Source organism: Chenopodium quinoa, unplaced genomic scaffold, assembly GCF_001683475.1.
Source record: "Chenopodium quinoa cultivar QQ74 unplaced genomic scaffold, ASM168347v1, whole genome shotgun sequence".
NCBI classification, from domain to species: Eukaryota; Viridiplantae; Streptophyta; class Magnoliopsida; order Caryophyllales; family Amaranthaceae; genus Chenopodium; species Chenopodium quinoa.
Window position 1 is genome coordinate 5,652,079 of NW_018743292.1, and position 20,046 is coordinate 5,672,124.

General features: G+C 40.7%; 1 protein-coding gene across 1 annotated transcript; it reads right to left on the reverse strand.

The window, feature by feature from the left end:
* Positions 1 to 2,403: 2,403 nt before the first annotated feature.
* LOC110736636 (suppressor of mec-8 and unc-52 protein homolog 1-like) lies at positions 2,404 to 11,811 on the reverse strand. Its single transcript, XM_021916907.1, has 16 exons — positions 11,569 to 11,811; positions 11,202 to 11,412; positions 10,965 to 11,117; positions 7,447 to 7,495; positions 6,954 to 7,037; positions 6,217 to 6,320; positions 5,479 to 5,565; positions 5,344 to 5,397; positions 4,803 to 4,898; positions 4,386 to 4,513; positions 3,895 to 4,021; positions 3,727 to 3,786; positions 3,524 to 3,631; positions 2,975 to 3,075; positions 2,840 to 2,891; positions 2,404 to 2,747 (listed from the first exon to the last, which is right to left on the reverse strand). The coding sequence occupies exons 1-16, from the start codon at positions 11,595 to 11,597 to the stop codon at positions 2,649 to 2,651; spliced, it is 1,542 nt and encodes a 513-aa protein (XP_021772599.1). The 5' UTR covers positions 11,598 to 11,811; the 3' UTR covers positions 2,404 to 2,648.
* Positions 11,812 to 20,046: the final 8,235 nt, after the last annotated feature.

Consider the following 20,046-nt stretch of genomic DNA (forward strand, 5'->3'; position numbering starts at 1 on the left):
AAGCTTCTCATCGAGAGAAAAGAAATGCTATCAAAGGGCTTTAGGACGAGGAAGGAGTTTGGCAAGAGGATGATGACCTTTTCGAGAACATTGTGAGTGGATTTTATTCCACCTCATTTTCTACCTCTAATCCGTCAAGTGATAGCATACATGAAGTGTTGAAGCACGTGAAACCGATTATAGGGAAGGAAAGCAATGATGCCCTTCTTCGACCCTATACAAAACAAGAGGTGTTTATGGCTCTCCAACAAATGCACCCTTGTAAAGCACTCGGTCCGGACGGTGTGCATGCTATCTTTTATCAGAAATTTTGGCATATTGTTGGTGATGATGTGTTTCAGTTTGTTAGTAATGTTTTATGTGGTATCACCCCACTAAACCATGTAAATAATACTAATATTTCCCTTATTTGGAAAGTTAAGTCACCCACTAATATGTCAGAGTTCTGGCCTATAAGTCTTTGTAATGTGCTGTACAATTTCTACAGTGACTGTGCTCCGATTGAAATCTATTCTACCGGAAGTTATTACAGAAAATCAGAGTGCTTTTGTTACGGGTCGTTTGATAACTGATAATGCTCTTATTGCTCTAGAAGTATTTCATACGATGAAAACTAGGAGTCGGAGTAAAAAGGGCACAATTGCTTTGAAACTTGACATGAGTAAGGCTTATGACAAGGTTGAATGGGATATTTTGAGAAAATTGCTCTTGACGATGGGTTTCGATGGAAAGTGGGTTAATTTGGTGATGCATTGTGTGTCTTCGGTTACATATTCTTTCATTATAAATGGGAGTGTATGTGGGAAGGTGGTCCCTTCACGGGGTCTTGTGGCTGATGCTTTTTCTCATTATATTGCAAAATAAAGTTCAAATTGGTGAGCTACATGGGGCAAAAGCAAGTAAGAGTGGTCTCGTTATCTCTCATCTCTTGTTTGCGGATGACAGTTTACTCTTTGCTAGAGCGACTTGACAGGAATGTGAAGTGATAGTTGATATACTCAACAAATATAAAGTAGCATCCGAACAGAAAATTAATTTTGAAAAGTCAGAAGTGTCGTTCAGTAGAGGGGTGAGCATGGAGCAACAAGAGGAGTTGGTGGATTTTCTTCATATGCGCACTGTTGATAATCATTGCAAATATTTGGGAATCCCTACGATAGCGAGGAGATCGAAGAAAGACATTTTTAGAGCACTTTTAGACAAAATTTGGAAGAAGTTGCAAGGATGGAAAGAAAAATTATTTTCAAGAGCCGGGAAGGAGGTACTTTTAAAAGCGGTAATTCAAGCCATTCTGACTTATTTGATGAGGGTGTACAAATTTCCAAGCTCGGTGATACGGAGTATTCAATCGGCCATGGCAAAATTCTTTTGGGGTCACACTAGCTCATAAAGGAAAATCCATTGGAAATCATGGGAAGCTATGAGCACGCCCAAGTGCCTAGGGGGAATGGGGTTTAAAGATTTGGAGGTTTTCCATGTTGCTTTGCTAGGAAAACAAGCTTAGAGACTAGTTCACAAGGATAATTCTCTTTATAGTCGAGTCATGAAAGCAAAGTATTTTCCTAATTGTAGTTTTCTTGACTCTTCGTTGGGCTTGGCGGGTAGCTATTCTTGGAGGAGTATTTGGAGTGCGAAAGCATTGTTGAAAGAAGGTTTGATTTGGCGGATTGACAATGGCACAATGGTGAACATTTGGAGAGACCCTTGGGTGGCGGATGAGAAAGGAAGGTTTATTACGAGTATGGAGGTAGAGGGTTTGATCAATGTGAGTGATTTGGTGGATTTCGAGAAAATGGAATGGAAGGAGGAGCTAATCTCATCTGCTTTTAATGAGAGGGATAAAAGACGTATTCTTTCTATCCCTCCTAATGAACAAGCCTCGAAAGATGTTATCACTTGGGCATTTTCGAAGGATGGGATGCACTCGACAAAAACTTCATATATGCTCAGTAAAGGGTGGATTATGAGTATTGTACATCCTGCGTTTCAAAGACATTGTATCACTATCCAAAAAGCTCACATTTTTAGTCAAAGTGATGCTGTACTTTTTTGAAACAGAGGAAGTAGTATATTTGATTGCCATTGCCCTGGCTTCTTTTTTCAAATACGGTAGGTTTGTGTAGCTGGTTAATCATGCAGATAATGATAATGGTACAAGCGTGCCACATACAAGTATTTATTTGTATATCTAGAGCAGAGATTATGTTCGGTAGCAAATTTGCTAATATACAAAAGCTCCATGAACTCAACTACACATTTCGAATCCAAATATGTTCCACAAACCTTGCATAACAGTGATTCATCAAGTATTCCCTTCCCTATAGCAAAATATATCGAGTGTTTTAAGTTAGCCTTCCTAGAGAAGTAGAGATTAATGTCTATAGATTAGCTCAACTTTGGGAATGAACAAGAACAACTGAGTTTCCTCACTTCAGTAACCCAAAGGGAGAGATCATCGAGTATATCAAAGCCAGTTATTCATCAAATGTAAATTTTAGAAAATTTATAGTTAAAAATGGAAAAACAATAATTAGATGCCTCAAAAATAACATACAATACAACAATTACATTTATACACCACTACACTAGCGACAACGCAGAATTAAAAATGTAATCTGTATGAAAAAAGGGAGACCCTGCCAAAAATCTCAAGGCTTCCATAATTTCATGCTGCAGTCTTCACCATAGGTAGCCACAAGATTTATGTGAGGATGGTGTGTCACCCCGATTACATCTTTCTCATGCACCTGCCACGATAAAATCAAACAATAATCAAACCAGATATTATGATTAACCATAATTTTTTAAAAAAATTTAATGATAGACCACTCAAAGTTACCTTCATCAGATGTTCTAGTTTACCAGACTGTTGGCTGAAACAATACAAATTTCTGCCAAACAGAAAGAATGTTAATAGGTGTTATTGAAGGGTTTCAAAGCACAATATAATTGAAGAATATCGTTGGTAGAATACCTGTCTTCACCAACACAGTAAATCCACTCTCCTTTTGGTGATACACAGGCAGCAGAAAAGTCTCCACCTTCTCTCTTACCAGAAGAGAAACTCTTCACAACCTGTATCAAGTATTTTGAGTCAGACAACGCTGCTAAAAGTGCCATGAAATGTTGAACCAGAAATAATTTTCAGCCTGATTATCTCAACAACATTGTTGGCTCAGATGCAGTATATTACAAGAATTACAGCACACTATGTGAATACAGCTTGCCACTACCAAATGTAGCAAATGGATGAACTGCTCACCAATTCTTACTATAATTTCGTTAAAAGTGAGAGGAGATTTGAATCTATCTAAGCAACTTAGCAAGTTCTTAAATTCAACTAAAGAAATGGTTCAAGTTATTTCAAGGGAATATTCAATTTGTTTAGTATAATATCAAATTCTTTCATTGAGTATACACAGAATCAGAGTAAAACAAGGTTCCCTGACTCATGCGCTTTTTGATAAATCAGTTAACAGATCTCGTTGAGTGCTAAATTAAACTAACATGTGCAAGAGCATACCTGTCCTTGGAGTGTCATGATATATATGGATGAGGTCTTGTTGCAAACAACAATGTGATCCATATTTTTGGGAAATAAATGAACAGAATTTACAGAAGCATCTCCACCCTGGATTTCAGAAAGGTAATGATTGTAACACAACACAGCTTCCATTAATTAAGAATAACATAAGAAGGAACAAACAACAAAGCATCAAAGATTACCCTTAAAGGCGGTGGTGGTTTAAAAGTCTGTAGACACTCAGTTGTCTTGACATCCCAAACCTGTTCCATATATATTACCAAAAGAAATATGATATATTAGAAAGGAAAAATAAAAGAACTTAGAGCCAGGTAGAGGCCTATAAGTATTTAATCACTTGGGCAATTCACCTTGACTGTGCAATCGCTAGATGCTGTGATCACACGGCTACCGTCATTTGTAAATATTGCGTGATTCACATAAGAGGTATGCCCACGGAATTCCTTCAACAATTTCCCAGACTTCAAACCATGAACCCTGAGTTCAATCAATATCACTTTTTAGGGAATATATCTAAATGCTTTGAGACCAATGTGGAGAGCCCATCAAATTAAACCAGACAATGGAAATTGATTATGCAACGCTACGAAGCAAGATAAATAAAATAAAAAAAGAAGAAATGGCTGACTGAAACATTTAGAGTCAAATATACGAGAAACTGTAGAGAACAAAGAATACAGCACAGAACATTAGCTTCTTTTTTTTCTTTCTTTTTAAAATTTTTATTAATTATTATTATTATTACTATTTGAAACCACACAGAACATTCGCTAACTGTGGATTACCAAATTGTCAGTACTACCTAATCATAAAAGTCGTAAGTCAATCAGGAGATCCAAACCTGGCAGTGCTGTCAAAAGATGTGCTCAATATTTGACTTCCATCTCGAGAAAAGCAAAGACTTGTAATTCCCATAGAATGAGCACGTTCAAGGCGTCGCAAACACTGACCGGTTCTAATACGCCAAACCTGCAGACAGGTACAAGGTCCAGCAACAATTTATCAGCAGTCTTACATTCCATGAATAAGAAGGTAATTAAGGTCAATATAGACACATTTCTATGTTATAAATCAACATCAGAAGCTATACACAGCAAAATTATAGTTGTTGAAACATTACAATAGAGAATTAGAGATCAACCAGGACAAAATGCTAAGTATAAGGACATATCATTCTTAAAGACTAATGTCCCTCCCATTTTAACTACAGTATGACACAGGCTCTTCACTGTTCCAGAAAATATAAATAAGTCCTTACTTTGATCTTTCCATCTTGAGAACCGGACGCAAGCATCTCTGAATCTCTACTAAAATCAGCACAAAGGACTGCTTCCTCATGCATCATAAATGTCTCCTGTTAAAATACAAATCAAGTTTATAAATAGAAAATTTAACCCAACAACAAAAAAGAATTCAATGAATAGATTTTACTCCATAAAGCTCAACACAGTTGCACTAGCAGAATTTATAGGGATTTCTAAAAGAATTTTTTTAATTTTTATAGAACAATGCAAAATCATCTAGAATAGGGGGGTTTTTGTACCATTAATTTGAAACATATCAACAGTGGAAGGGGACAAGTATTTTTCAAGGGGGTAACTGGTATCTTTCATGACATTAGGAGCAGTAAGAAAAACAAGTAAAGTTTAACCACTGTGGCGGTGGCTAATTAATAGCTATACAACATAAATCTAGAAATGAGTCTTCTCAAAACTGCAATACTCCAGGATTACAACACAAATGACATCCAGAACAAATTGAATTCAGTTACAAACTCAATCAAACGATGAGGAACTTACATCAGCCTGGTACTGAAGATCTTTCTTGAGCTTCCCACTAACATGGTCCCATACCTGATCATGTAAATCTAAGAATATATTTCAAAATAAAATGTAGATACAAAAATCCAGATATACATACATACTATAGTATACCTCAATAAATCCATCAACAGAACAAGAAACAAGAAATTGCCCATCAGGTGAAAACCGAGCACATTCTGGATGACTTTTCTTCCCAAACTGCATAATAGAATTCAATAAGCGAATGATGGAAATGAACCTCAAACTTTAAATAAATTCAAAATTACCCATGGAAGTCATCCTATATCCTATAGAAAGTTGCGGAAGTCTCACACTGCATGAATCTCATCTTAATAATTTTCCTTAGGCTATCTCTCAGATTTCTTTCACATGAATGTGGCACAGGAGATTACGTAGCATATATGACACAAAATTACACTAGTAAGAGAGGGAAACGAGAGACATTGTAGTACTAATGCCTCAAATGGGGCAAGATAGTCCTCAACAACGTGAAATTCTGATAGAATAATAACAACAGCAGATACGAGCAACCTGTACAGAACTTCAATTGGATTAATGTTCTTAGGATTCCACTGCTACACATCATATTATGTCCACTACAGTCTCATTTTTATGTACTATATTTTCCCAACTACTTCAATCTGCAATCCTGGTGCCAATAATAAAAGGAAAAAAAAGGGGAAATACATGGAACCCAAAACTCACTCCCACTATAAAATTAAAATTACACAGCAATGGACATACACTTCACTATGTACACCATTGTCAAGCACAAAGTCAATATCATTTGCAAATTTGTTAGCATAGTATAAACAAATTTTGTTATACATGATTGAAAACCAATTCTACCTTGATAGTATGTGTATGTGTCGTAGGAAACATATCCTCAACATCTTGTTTCATTGCAGCAGTTCCACGGAATAAATCGAACTGTGTTCCGGGAGGAAGCAAACCTGACAGAATGGAAAAAGTAGTTCATAAAACACTTTATAGAAGCTTAACATTTTTCAACCAGTGGGAACTAAAGAAAAAAATACAGCAGTGTGACAACCAGGGAACATATTCAAGAAATACTAATATTAACTTCTAAATTAGAGATCTTACTATTTTACTAGTACTCTAATTGTAGTCAAAGCATTTATTTGATGGTGGGCTAAGATGTGCAGATAGTTCAGCAAAGGCACCAATTCAATGAGGAAATACAGTATAACGGCTACAACCTTCCATTACTAATGAGAAGCTCTGGCCTTGGGGAAAGCATTTACCGTATGTTTGTCACAAGCTCAAAACAAACATTTATAAAACATAAACTAAATTCATTCAATGCACAAAAATTCCTTATGATGTTCAGCATTTCTACAACTTTATATTTGAAATTATACTTTAGAAATTCAATGACTAGTTCTAATATCCCTCTTCAGGAAATGGATATCATATACTTCCTCTATAGATTAACAATGCACATAGCAAATAAGACTGAAAAGTATTTATATATGATGTAAATTTCTCTTTTCATTCAAAATATGCACCCAAAAACAAATCTCAAATTTCTCTTCTATAACATAAGATATAGAGTTCTAACGAACCTTGGTGCTGTTGCCACTTCAAAGCTTGCCCAATCAAAGCCATCAATCGTGATGGTGGAACAACAGAAACTTCTGAAGAAAGAGCTGAAACAAAGGGGTGAAAGAAAAGCAGAAGATATCAAGATTAACAAGTAATACAAAAGCCAAAGGCAGTTTTAATAGGAGTTGCAATTGTGCGAACAAAGAATTTGAAGCAATAATCTCACTCATTGGTAGTTTAGAATTTTAGAAAAAAGTAACTGAAAAGGCAAAGTACCATTATACATAATAATGATAAATCTTTTAAATGGGGGATAGAGTGCAATATTCATAGAGGTTCAGCAGACCATCTCACCAAAATTCAATCTATAATTTATCTTCCTTCCACTTATTTAAATGAACTATAATAGAAACTTTAATCATATTTCAAAAAAAAAAAAAAAAAAAATACAATAATAGACATTCAAACCATACAGCATGAAATATTAGAGCAATGCAACGAAGAAAAGTAAACCTTGTGCAATTTGAGCACGTCGTCTTTCTTTAGTTGAATCTTGATAAGCCTGTCAAAAGAAGCCACTGATAAGCTAGATACAGCTCCATGAATGCTGACTGAAACTTTCGCAATTTCAATTGCAGGAGTGACAAAGCGCATAGAACATCAATATTGTAAATATTACAACCGTTAACAAATTATGGAATTAGGATCCTAAAGTAAATAATTAGTACACAAATATTTGTTCTACATGCAGAATTCATATCTCATACATAAGACTAGATGAGACACCCAAAAAATTAACCTCCAAAGCATTTATTAAAACCAAAAAAGAGGATGGAATTTATGCCAAATTATACTATATCACAGCAAGATAACTCCAGTCGAACCACCCCAATCCAACCTACGTAATACTAGATGAAACCAAAAAATATGCCTCCGAAGTTTTTTTAGTTAAACCAAAAAAGAGGATGGAATTTATGCCAAACCATACTATTCATCACTGCAATATAACACCAGTTGAACGGTCAAACCCCCCGCCCCTCCAAAACAAAAAAAAAAAAAAAAAAAAAAAAAAAAAAAAAAAAAAAACCTACTGAAGCCAGGAAGAGTTCTTTTCTTGAAGACCCAGACCCATGGACCTACTCAGAAAACCCTATAAATCTTAAAGGTTGCGTATCTGGTCTACAAATACAATAAAAACAAAGATATAAAACATCTAATTCCCCAAGCACAACACACTAACACACAACACCAGACAAAATGCAGTTTTCAATGTCACAAAATCAACAATACTTCATCAATTTCACCATTGTCTATAAGGAGGGGGGGGGGGGATGGAACTTCTGCAATATTTACAAGAAGGAACTATTTACCAGAAATTCCTCAAAAATGTAAAGATTATATCCAAAAAGCCTCTAAAAACACCAAACAAATATGGAAGCTCATTATACTTACAATCAGGCAAATAATTCCAATATGGAAACTTCAAAAAGTGATCATACATCTCTTTATCTGGGAAGAACAAAATAGGAGCATTATGACTAGTATAGTCGCTGAGATGCAAAGAAGATAGGGGGAAAGAAAACAGGGAGCACTAGCTCCCTACCCTAGACTCCTCTAGTCCTCTCAGTCTCAGAACTGTTCTTACTTAATTACTTTTCATCCACACGTACAAATAAATTACACATGAAAAAAAAAAATCCACTAACTAGTGTAGAAAGTAAGCACAAATCTATAAGGCATCTCAATATATCATTGTAAATCCATATTTTCCTTACGACCACTTGATTCTTTAAGTAGCCTTGATCCAAGAGGAAATATCCATAAAATTTTCTTAAAAAGTGTGGTGTTCTTCAACGTATACACCCAAAATCCTATTATGTATTCCAAGTCATAAAGTAGACTCTCTTCTTTTACAACACAGTCAACTACAGAAATCCCACAAGTATAGCAACATCCCAACAATACTAGAAAGGTAAAGGCAGCATAAAAGGGATGCTAGAAAGATAGTTGAGACACAACTAGAAATAACAGTAAAATCTCCATTGGTTTCACAAAGAAAACATTGGGGCCCCTTGAAAAACACTGAGACAGAGATTAGACATCTAAACTCCCCACATCACATAGCAAGATAGGCAAATCCATCATAGAGAGGTGACTTCAAATAAACCAAGCAGAATAAACTTAAGACAATTCTAAGCCTTGAAACCACCTTAATTGCTTGCAATACACCTATATCAATTTTTACTCCATGAAGACCATCATAGAGTACAATAATAAAATCAACTATAAATTATAATAAACAAAGACAGCCCCCTCAACCTAAACCTTACAAAGTTAACAAAATCCTACAGAATATTGAGGGAGAGTTCTATATTGACAAGTCTAGAGTAATCTAAACTTAATTGGACTTGTCTGGACTAATTGGAGCTTTTCCAAGAACTTTTTGCCGAAGGTGAAAAGAGCGTAGCCTCAAGGTTTAAATGCCAATGTGAAAGAGAATAGGGGTAAAAAGGTCTAACAAACCATTTCCAATAGCGCTAATTCACTAATATCCACAAAATGCAACAAAAAATTCCTATTTCCCACTTCTTCCACACACTCCGAGCCTTAATCACCATAACTGACCAACTCAACTTATCATAAAATTCACCTTAATGATAATATCCTTCAAAACCCAACATTGTCTAGAACCACAAAGCACCTCAACAGACATAGGAGTTGTGTTCAAAATCAGCTTCACTCCAAAAAAAAAATCCGGCAACTAAAGTTGTAAAAGAAAGAGCACTGCCAAGCCTGTCAGAAACAGCCTTAGGTCAAGATTATGAATACGATAGAGGATACTAGTAGGCTTGATGTATCTAAGCTTCATAAGCTCCCCCCTTAGAAAAAAGAGGGTAACAAAAGTCCAGCTCCTAGTCACCAACCACCCATTTTAGGAAAACCTGTAGGGTACTAGAAAATGGAAAGTAATCTTAAAGAAGTGAGCCCAACAAAACCAAGAATTATAGCACTCTTCATGCTATAAGCAATGCAACATGCATATATAACTAAGCATCATCAACATAGGTCATGTTCGACTGTTAGTAGTTATTAGAATATATTAATGAGTTTGATTAACACATAAAATAGAGAAGTATTCAGTAAACTACAAAATATAAATTAACATTAGTCGATTGGGTTTGTAGAGAAGCACATAAGGGAATGGAGTACAATTTGCTTCAAAGTTCAAACAGTAACATACGATAATAAATGATATTCAAAGGAGAAAATGTGCACTTTAACTTGTAAGCAAATCTACTCTTCAACATGTTCCTTCCATAAGCATACTATTATTATCCCTTTTGACGGGATTCCATTATCATATTGTAAAAGAGATGGTGTACTTCATAATGACCAATAACATCCTCCACTTATCCTTCCCTCTCACAACCTAACCCACTTCAAAATTTTCTTACTCATACTCCTCAACTCTTCAGCTCTTTTTACGACAATCCATACAGCTCCTGAACTAACAACCCACTGCTTCTAAGCTATCAAATTAAGTGCAAAGCTCCTCATAATATCTTTTCATGAAACACTAGCATCATCAAAATCCTTCTTATTCTAGTAACAAAGACCTTAAATTCTTAATATTCTTCTTAGACTCTTAATATTCTTAGTAACAGCCAAGTAGTCGTCATCTGCTAAGCTCAAAATTAACCACTTAAGCCATACACAGAATTTAACTCAATGTCGATCAATCCCAAGATCAGACCTTCATTGTATGAACTTTTCCAAGAGGTTCCATCCTACACTATTCCCTTGGTCATTAACAATTAGCAAGCATAAAACGCCACCATTCCTTTCCTCCCTTCCCCACCCTGCACATAAACCATTATCTACAAACATAGGAGTATTCTCAACTCTCGCCAATTAACCCAACAGTAATCTCATTCTCGCCAGCTATCATAAATTGTTCAACAACCGAAATATTGCTACACTAGGGGAAGGAATAACAACAACATAAGACGAATATGAGTGAAAGCAAGTACCTCATGCGGATCAAAATAGGTCCGAACAAGAAGATGCTCCAACCGCAAGTACCTCTCTGGGTGCTCTTGCTTCATCACACCCATCACTTGGGTCTGCCTCAAAATTGCTCGGGCGGTGTCCAATTCTCGAAGCTCGATCATTTCGAGAACAATCTACCAAAACCCCAACAACAAATCATCAAAATCATATCTTACAAACCCTAACAAAAAAGATAATAATTGAAAATGCAACCACACCTGCTCGTACAAATCCTCCAATTTCTTCCTAGGAAGCTTAAGTTGAGAAACTTGAGGCAAAACAGCATCCCACCTCCCACTATTAACATCTGCAATGAATGTTTCATGGCTATCTACTGTGTTTAAAGACACCTGACATTCGCTTTGTAGTGTTTGAAACGTTTGATTTAAGGAATTTTCTTTGCAGAATTGAAGAACTATCTTAATCACACTGCAATTTTCACATATTTCAAGATTAAAGATTGAAACTTTACATCTAAATTATATAATTAAAAAAAATAGCAAGAAATTAACGTGTATTTTTCTGCAAAATTGATTAAAATTTGAATAGAAGAAGATAATATGATTAAAGAATAGGAAAGCTTACTCTCGAGCTTCAATTTCAAGAGTAGACATTGTTGCAAATCAAGAGCTTTGAATATGATTAACGAAAAAAAAAAAAAATTGAAGATAAGGAAAGAGTTAGATTTAATGTTAGGGTTTTAGAGTGATTTTAATTTTTGTCTTATTTTCTGGGAGATTTTTCTGGAGAAAGAAGATGAACGATGAAGAGATAGGACGATGGGCTAATGCGCAAGCCCAGTCCAATCGAGGAAATAGAGCAACTTTTTTTTAGGATGTTGAAGGAGCACGTATTGCACTTTGCATATCATATCATATTAGACCTGACAAATGGGTCATTCGGGTCAGGTCATTTTCGGGTCAGCTAATATTCGAGTCGGGTATGGGTCTGTTGGATCGATTCGGGTTTCGGGTCGGGTCATGTTCGGGTTGTTTCATTTGTGAACCAAGCTCAAATGAATAATTTTATATGAAGTATATATTTTGTTATTGTTATAATAAAAACTATCAATTCAGTTTATGAGCTTAGCTACGGTTGAAAATGAACAATTTGAATTACTTTTGGTACAAGACATTTTAAGTTCAGTTACGAGGTAATTTTAGTTCGGGACATTTTGAGTATCGGGTCCGCTTGAGTCGAACACTTCGGGTCAATTTCGGGTCGGGTGAACTTCGAGTCGGGTCAGTTTGGGTGTCGATTAAGGATCGGGTCAACTCCATTTTCGGGTCGGGTATGGGTCGGGTCGGGTCAATTTCGGGTCATGGGTCGGGTCATTCGGGTCGGGTCATCAGGTCTGAGTCAAGATTGTCAGGTCTATGTCATATCATATCACTAATAGATAAAGTCAGTCTCCCATCCAAGCCTCGAGAGAACGACATTTGGAATTCCAGTTTTTCGCCAAGTGTTGTTTCGGGGTTTTCTGATGTCCTGCGGGAGAGTTACAATTCCGAGACTGGAACCGGACGCCTGTACCTGCAAAATAACGGAGACTCCTGAGAGCTCCGCCTCCAACGGTCAAGTTAGTACCTGATTAAGGAGTAATTAATACGGAAATTAAAGTAATAAGATCTCTCTAGGTGAGAGTGCTTAGTGTTGGTAATCTGCGTCGTTAGCGAGATTAGCCGGTTGTTGGTGTTCCGTAATATTTTTGTTCTTCTCTGCTTGATTTCTCTTCTTCTTAATTAATGAGGATTAATTAAGTATTTATAGCCTTGAGAAGCGTGCCACTCTCTAGGTTTAAGGTAAACCTAGGGCTGACCGGGCCTCTAGACTGGATTGGGCCTTGTTGGCCGGTTTTCCCATTTGGCATGGGTGGACACGTGGCGTGCCTCGATTGGTCCGTAGAGGACGTATCTGTGATTGACACGTGGCAGGCTCCTATTGGCCTTCGTGAAGGACACGTGGCGGAACCTGGTTGGTCCACTTGTCAGACGGTGATTGGTGGATAAAAATCCCCTAATCATTTACCCCTCACAGGTGGCACGTGACTGGTCACGTGTCGCCTGTGACAGGTGTCGTACGGTGACAGGCGACGGCCTGCTACAGGTGTCACCTTGCAAACGGCCGAGAGATTTTCCCGCCCAAATTTTGAATTTGGAAGCGACCCTTCGCCTTCTCACTTTGCCTATAAAAGGAAGTGCTGACTTCGGTCATTTTCACATTTGAGAACTTTGCGAGAACATTCGGACCCCTGAACTTGCTCTGACATTTCGGACCTATTCTGCCTACCGCCTGTTCTGACAAGCCGATTGCACCGGACTTCCAGAACTTCATCAACCGTCACCCGTTCAGGTAACTCAGTTCTCTTACTCTTAATTTTCTTTTTATTTTTTGAAATGGCACCACAGAAGCACACGACACGACCTAAGTTAGTGATCAGCCGGTCACCGGGGACGGCTGAATCTAGGACTAGGAGTGCCGCCTGCCCTTTTCTGGACCCATCTTTGCCCTTTATACAAAGTCCGACTGTATCTGTGTCTATGCAGAACGTGATGGCCAGAACGAAACAGACTTCCATGATATCAAACTCAAACGGCTCCCCCCAAAGGGTGCTCCTTAGTGAAACATCTGACCAGGCGCCAGATGTAGAATTGAAACAAGACGGCTGCCAAGCCGACAGTTCTGAGAGAGGGGCCAAGGTGGTCCCTTCCCATCTTACCGTTGACATGTCTAATTTTCCTCCTGCCCCTTCTAAGGGAGAGGAGGCGGGCCCCTCTGGGAAAGGGGAGGAGTCGTCCTCTTCGGACTCATCAGAGGACGAGTCCGAGTCCAGCTCTTCTGGCCACAGTTCTCCAGGCTCAGAAGAAAGACATAGCCGCCTACAAGAGGCGAGACTTTCTCATGCAGTTGAGAAGGGGGACAATTGGGCGGAGCCGTCCGCCTCTTACAGAGAGGAAAACGCCCCCTACTACTGCATGGTACCCCGGGGCCGGATCGCAACAATGCAAGACAACGTGGCGAGCTTTATTGCTAACCACAGAATGGGCCCGGAATTTTTACTGTTCGTGCCAGATCCAGAAGACACTGTCGTCTGGCCGGCTGGTACCAGCTATGATGACGGCTGCTTTGGCTGCTATGTGGCGGCCATCAAAGCTGGACTACGCTTCCCATTACATCCGGCTGTTCAGCGGATTTTAGATGGGTATGATCTGGGGTTATGGCAGTTAGCCCCCAACTCTTGGGTAAACGTACTCGGCTATGTGGCCGGGTGCGAAATGTACGGGGTGGAGCCAAGCTTTGAGGCTTTCGCCCACATGAACTATCTCAGCCGGACCCCTAAGTCGGGAGGTACCGGCTGGTATCAATTAACAAGCCATAGGGGTTACCTCATGACGAGAGGTAAGGCGAACAAATGGAAGGATTGGCGGAACACCTTCCTTATCATTGAGGGTTCAGACACGGAGCTGAACCAACGTTTCAACAAGTGGAATAGGGATCCGCCTCTTCTCGCAGGCGGCCGCAGCATGCCGCCTGTTCCCCCAAAGGCTAAAAGAGAGATCCTAGACAAAGGACTCTTCAAAGTAGAGACTAGGGTGAACTCTACTTCAGGGGTACGAGAGCAAGTACCCCTAAACTGCGTCCCGAGCTTCAAGTGGCTCTATGACGAGTACTTTCTGGTCGCCTGTGGCCTCAGCAGTCGGTGCTCTAGAGGTAGCCGGCCTGACAAATACTCTGTTTTTTCCCGCCTTGTTTACTTAGGATTTTTACTAACTTTGCTATTTATTTTTTTGCAGCTGACGCCATGAGTAAAATAACAGCATCCAAGACTGCGGCGGCCATGTTGCGGGCCTCGCTCATGAAACAGTCTTATGCCGACTCCCCCAACAAGGGGGCACCCTTGGTAAGCTTCGAAAACTCTTCCTCTTTTAGTTGTCTTATGCATATACTAACTCTTTTTGTTTTCAGTCTGGCACTCCAAGGGCTTCTTCCTCGCAACAGCCGGACCCCAAGGCCCGGAGGACGACTGTTGCAAGCTCTCCTGGGTCTTCCAGGAAAACAGTGGCGGCTGAGAAGCAGCCGGCCACGTCTTCTAAAACCCCGGTGGGGCCGCCTAGAAGTATGGACAATCACTTGTAAAAACTTTCACACTTGCTTCCTTCTTGACTAGGTCTAACTTGTTTTTTCCTTTCGCTTAATGCAGCCGGCCCTCAGGGGCTTGACTTGGTTGAGGTAGCCAAGTCCATGGTCAAAGTAGTTCCTCCATCTGAAAGGGAGGCGGTCAGGGGTGTCGGCACCCTTGACCTTGATGGGATTTCAGGGGTCCTTGCTGAGGTATACTTAGCATATTTTTGAGTTTGAGTTCCAGGACGCCTGTTATCTTTTTTGTTTGGACGCTGACGCCTGTTTTTCTTTGTACTTAGGCCCTGCTCCGAGTCAACAGCCTTCGCAAGCCGATTGATCGGAAAAACAAAGAGGTAAAGGCCGCAAAAGCTATGGCCGCCTCCAGCTGTGATAAGGAAATGTTTCAAATTGCCCAAAATGAAGTACTGACCATTGATCTTCTTTATTATCAGGCGCAGGCTACCGCCGCTGTTCGGGCTCAGTTAGAGGCGGCCCAAAAGAAGGTTGACGAGCTGGAGGCGACCGTCACAAACCTTAAGGCCGAGCTGAAACCTCTTCGCCAAAAAATGCACTCTTACGAAGCCATGGAGAAGTCTTTGGCCAACGTAAAAGAACGCCTGGTAAGCCAAGAGAAGAGTCTTACCCAAGAGCTCTCGGAAAAGGCCGAGCAAGAGAAGAAAGAGCTCGTCCGGGAGATGGTGGAAGACTCCGCTCAAATCCAGCGCATGACCTGGGAACGACTGTTCCCCAGTGCCGACTTTGCCTCATGGGAAAGAACGTACCGCCAGTGTTCGGAAACATATAATCAACAGATCCTGGCGGCTGCTGAAGAAGAGGCGTTGGAAGGTGCGTTGGAGGAGGAAGAGCCGGTTGTGGCGCTTGTGCCACTTGGGGGTAAGGCATCCAAAGAGGGTGCAGCTAAAGCCGAGTCCAGCAAGAAGAGTGCTGACCAGGCGGCAGCTGCTGATACTGAACTGCCCCCTTCTTAAGCTTTAAGTATTTTTTCCACGGCCTGCGTGCCGTTTGCTTTGTAATTACCCGGCCAGGGGGCCGGGGTTTTGAATATTCTGCTGGTCTTTAAGGACCGGCTTATTTTTAATCAAATTTTTGTTTTGATTCAAATTTGTCTAAGTATTCCATATCTAATATCCCATTGTTCACTAGACCGACTGTTGTGTATGGCCGAACGTTGCAGACAGGTACAAATATTAAGTACGCCGCCTATGCCCCTGGACGACTGGTTGTCTGTTTCCAGGATAGACGATCAGTCGGCCATTTATTCAATCGGTATTCGAACTCTTTATTCAATCGGTCTGACTAAGTAAATAGTATTACCTAGTCGCCCAGGAATTAAGTAGGAAAACAAGCGGTGGGTACCGGTTGTTTCCCTTTATTGCCAATGTTGGCTTTTAACTCGTAATTTGTTAACCTAGCAAGAGTATTGGTTGAGAGCCCTTGTTTATTAAAAACAGGTGGACGACTCATACCTTTTAGGCTCCATACTAAGTTTGAGTGACTATTAACCTAGGAGTTACTTAGTCTTCGTCACAATCTAGATTGAGTAGTAGAGGTACCAGGCGGCGTAGGCCGGCTAGACCCCTTGATTCGCCAATGTTTGTTGGCTATTAACTCAATAGGTTACCTAGTAGGAATAGGGTTTTGAGTGCCCTTGTTTGTTTGAAACAGGCGGACGACTCAAACTTTTTAGGTTTTATACCAAATTTGAAGGAGTGACTATGAGTTAACGTTGGAGTTACTCAGTCGCCGTCACTTTTGTTTGAGAAGTAGAGGTGCCAGGCGGCGTAGGCCGGCTAGACCCCTTGATTCGCCAATGTTTGTTGGCTATTAACTCAATAGGTACCCCCTGCATTTATCCCAAGTAATACAGGCGGTCATCTGACTCAGATGTCAACTGCTACCACTGGTTTGGTTAGTGATAGAGTTATCCTTGTCTCAAAAACGGCTACGTGGTTGCCCTTGGGGACAGTCGTATAGGTGCCGTGTAATTAGTTTATAGAACAATGTTCCACCCAAAAGGGAACTGCTCTCTGCGACGAATTTCATCCGGAGGGATGCCGTCGGACGCCTGCTATGATGTTGGGACAGGTCGTATTAGTTTTGTAGATTTGATCAGTTGGCTTGGCGCCTGGTCTGATCATTCGGCCGGTGGCCTTGGTAAGTTCTTGGTGAACGTAGGTGCTAAGTAAAAGAAGGTTAGCCGCCTGTTAGGCACAGGGTCGGCCAGGCCCTAATCTTTTTAGCTAAGTATTTTGAGTAAAATACTCAATGGAGAGTAGCCGACTGTAAAGGAACAGGCCGCCTTCCAAAAATTAAAGGTTCACTTGCATTCCTTGCCGAGGCTTGTCAGCCCTTTGCCCAAAGAAGATCTCTACATGTACCTGGCCGTCTCTGATCATGCGTTAAGCGCTGTGCTCCTTGCTGAAAGGGACGGCTGTCAGCTCCCGGTCTACTTTGTCAGTCACGTACTGAAAAATGCCGAGTTGAGGTACCCCCTAGTGGAGAAATTTGGTCTTGCACTCTTCATGGCTGTTAAAAAATTGAAGCCCTACTTTTTGGCACATGCAGTCATCGTGTATACCGACCAACCAATCAAGCGGCCCCTTACCATCATGGAGTCGTCAGGACGAATGATCAAATGGGCCATAGAAATACAGAGCCTCGAAGTTACTTTCGAGCCTAGAAAAGCAGTGAAGGGGCAAGCCTTTGCTGACTTTATTGTAGAGATGACTCGTCCTCCTGACTCTCAAGTTCCAGACCAAGTCTGGAAGGTATATGTGGACGGAAGCTCTACTTCAAATGGTTGTGGAGCAGGCGTCGTATGTCAATCTCCAGAGGGCGACAGGTTTGAGTATGCTCTACGCTTCAGTTTTCAGGCTTCAAACAATGAGGCAGAATATGAAGCTTTACTAGCCGGGATCCGCATGTGCAAGGCGGCAGGGGCAAGAAAAATAGACGCCTGTTCTGATTCACAATTGATAGTGAGTCAGTACAATGGCGAATACGAAGCAACCCATCCGGCCATGATCAAGTATTTACAGGCGGTCCGACAAGCATTCGACTCCCTTGACGATTTCCATCTGATCCAAGTGCCGAGATCAGAAAACAACCAGGCAGATGCACTCTCAAAATTAGCATCATCCGCCTCCTCCGATACTCCTCGAACTGTTTTTTGGGAAGTAATGGAGAAGAGAAGCATCGAGGAAAACCCTATTGGAATCCTAGACAGAAGCTCAACCTGGATGGATTCAATCAGGGCATATCTGACAAACGGTACGCTGCCGGATGATCCTCAACAGGTGGCAGCACTGAAAAAACGAGCCTCCTGTTTTGAAATGATACAGGGAGAACTTCACAAGAGGGGGTACCTTCAACCCTTCTTAAAGTGTGTTACTCCTGAAAAGGGACGAGAGATACTAGATGATCTTCACTCTGGTTTCTGTGCTTCTCATGTAGGTGGTAGGATGCTTGCTCAAAGGGCAAGGCGGCAGGGCTACTTTTGGCCTACTTTGGAAGCAGATGCAATGGAGATGGTGAAAAAATGTGACAAGTGCCAAAGGTTTGGCAAATTAATTCACCGTCCGGCTACTGACCTCACTACCATTCACAGCCCACTACCGTTTGCTAAGTGGGGCATGGACATTCTGGGTCCATATACGCCTGCTACAGGCGGCAGAAGGTATATACTTGTTGCCGTTGACTACTTCACTAAATGGGTAGAGGCGGAGGCTGTAAACGGAATCAAGACGAAAGATGTAATTTCATTCATTTGGAAAAACGTCATCACTCGGTTCGGGGTTCCCATGTCTATGGTTTTTGATAATGGTCCCCAATTTGAGACGCCTGTTCTCAAAAGCTGGTTGGGAGACCAAGGAATTGCACACTACTTTGCATCTGTCGGTCGTCCACAAGCAAACGGCCAGGTAGAAGCCTTTAATAAAATCATCTCAGACGGTCTCAAGAAAAAGATTGAACGAGCAGGCGGCCTATGGGCGGATGAACTACCACATGTTCTCTGGGCCATTAGGACGACTGAAAAAGGGGCGACTGGAGAAACTCCGTTCCTCCTAACTTATGGTGCGGAAGCTGTTCTTCCAATAGAACACTACGAGCCGACTCTTCGAGTAATGCTATATGACGAAGAGGCAAACTGGGAAGCCATGCGCCTGGCATTAGACTCACTTCCTGAAAAGAGGGGCAATGCTGTTTTGCGCCATGAGATCTATCGCCTGAGAATGACTAGATCATACAACAAAAAAGTACACAGGCGTCCACTCAAAGTAGGGGACTTTGTACTTAGAAAAATGGAAGCAGTTGGTAGGGCTAATGAGTCTGGCAAACTAACTCCCAACTGGGAAGGACCCTACCGAATCTATGAGGAAGTCAGGGACGGTACCTACCGTCTGGAAACACCAGACGGACAACCGTTGCCTCGAACTTGGAATGTAGATAACCTTAAAAAATATTTCTTCTGAACGATGTAAAGTAAAGAGCTACTTAATAAAGTTTGCACTTACTATTCAATTTTGTATTACGAGGGGCATGCCGTCTGTACCTTTACAGTCGGCTACTCTCCATTGAGTTTTTCACTCTATCTTCAGAAGGGCATGCCGTCTGTACCTTTACAGTCGGCTACTCTCCATTGAGTTTTTCACTCTATCTTCAGAGGGGCATGCCGTCTGTTCCTTTACAGTCGGCTACTCTCCATTGAGTATTTTACTCAAAATACTTAGCTAAAAAGATTAGGGCCTGGCCGACCCTGTGCCTAACAGGCGGCTAACCTTCTTTTACTTAGCACCTACGTTCACCAAGAACTTACCAAGGCCACCGGCCGAATGATCAGACCAGGCGCCAAGCCAACTGATCAAATCTACAAAACTAATACGACCTGTCCCAACATCATAGCAGGCGTCCGACGGCATC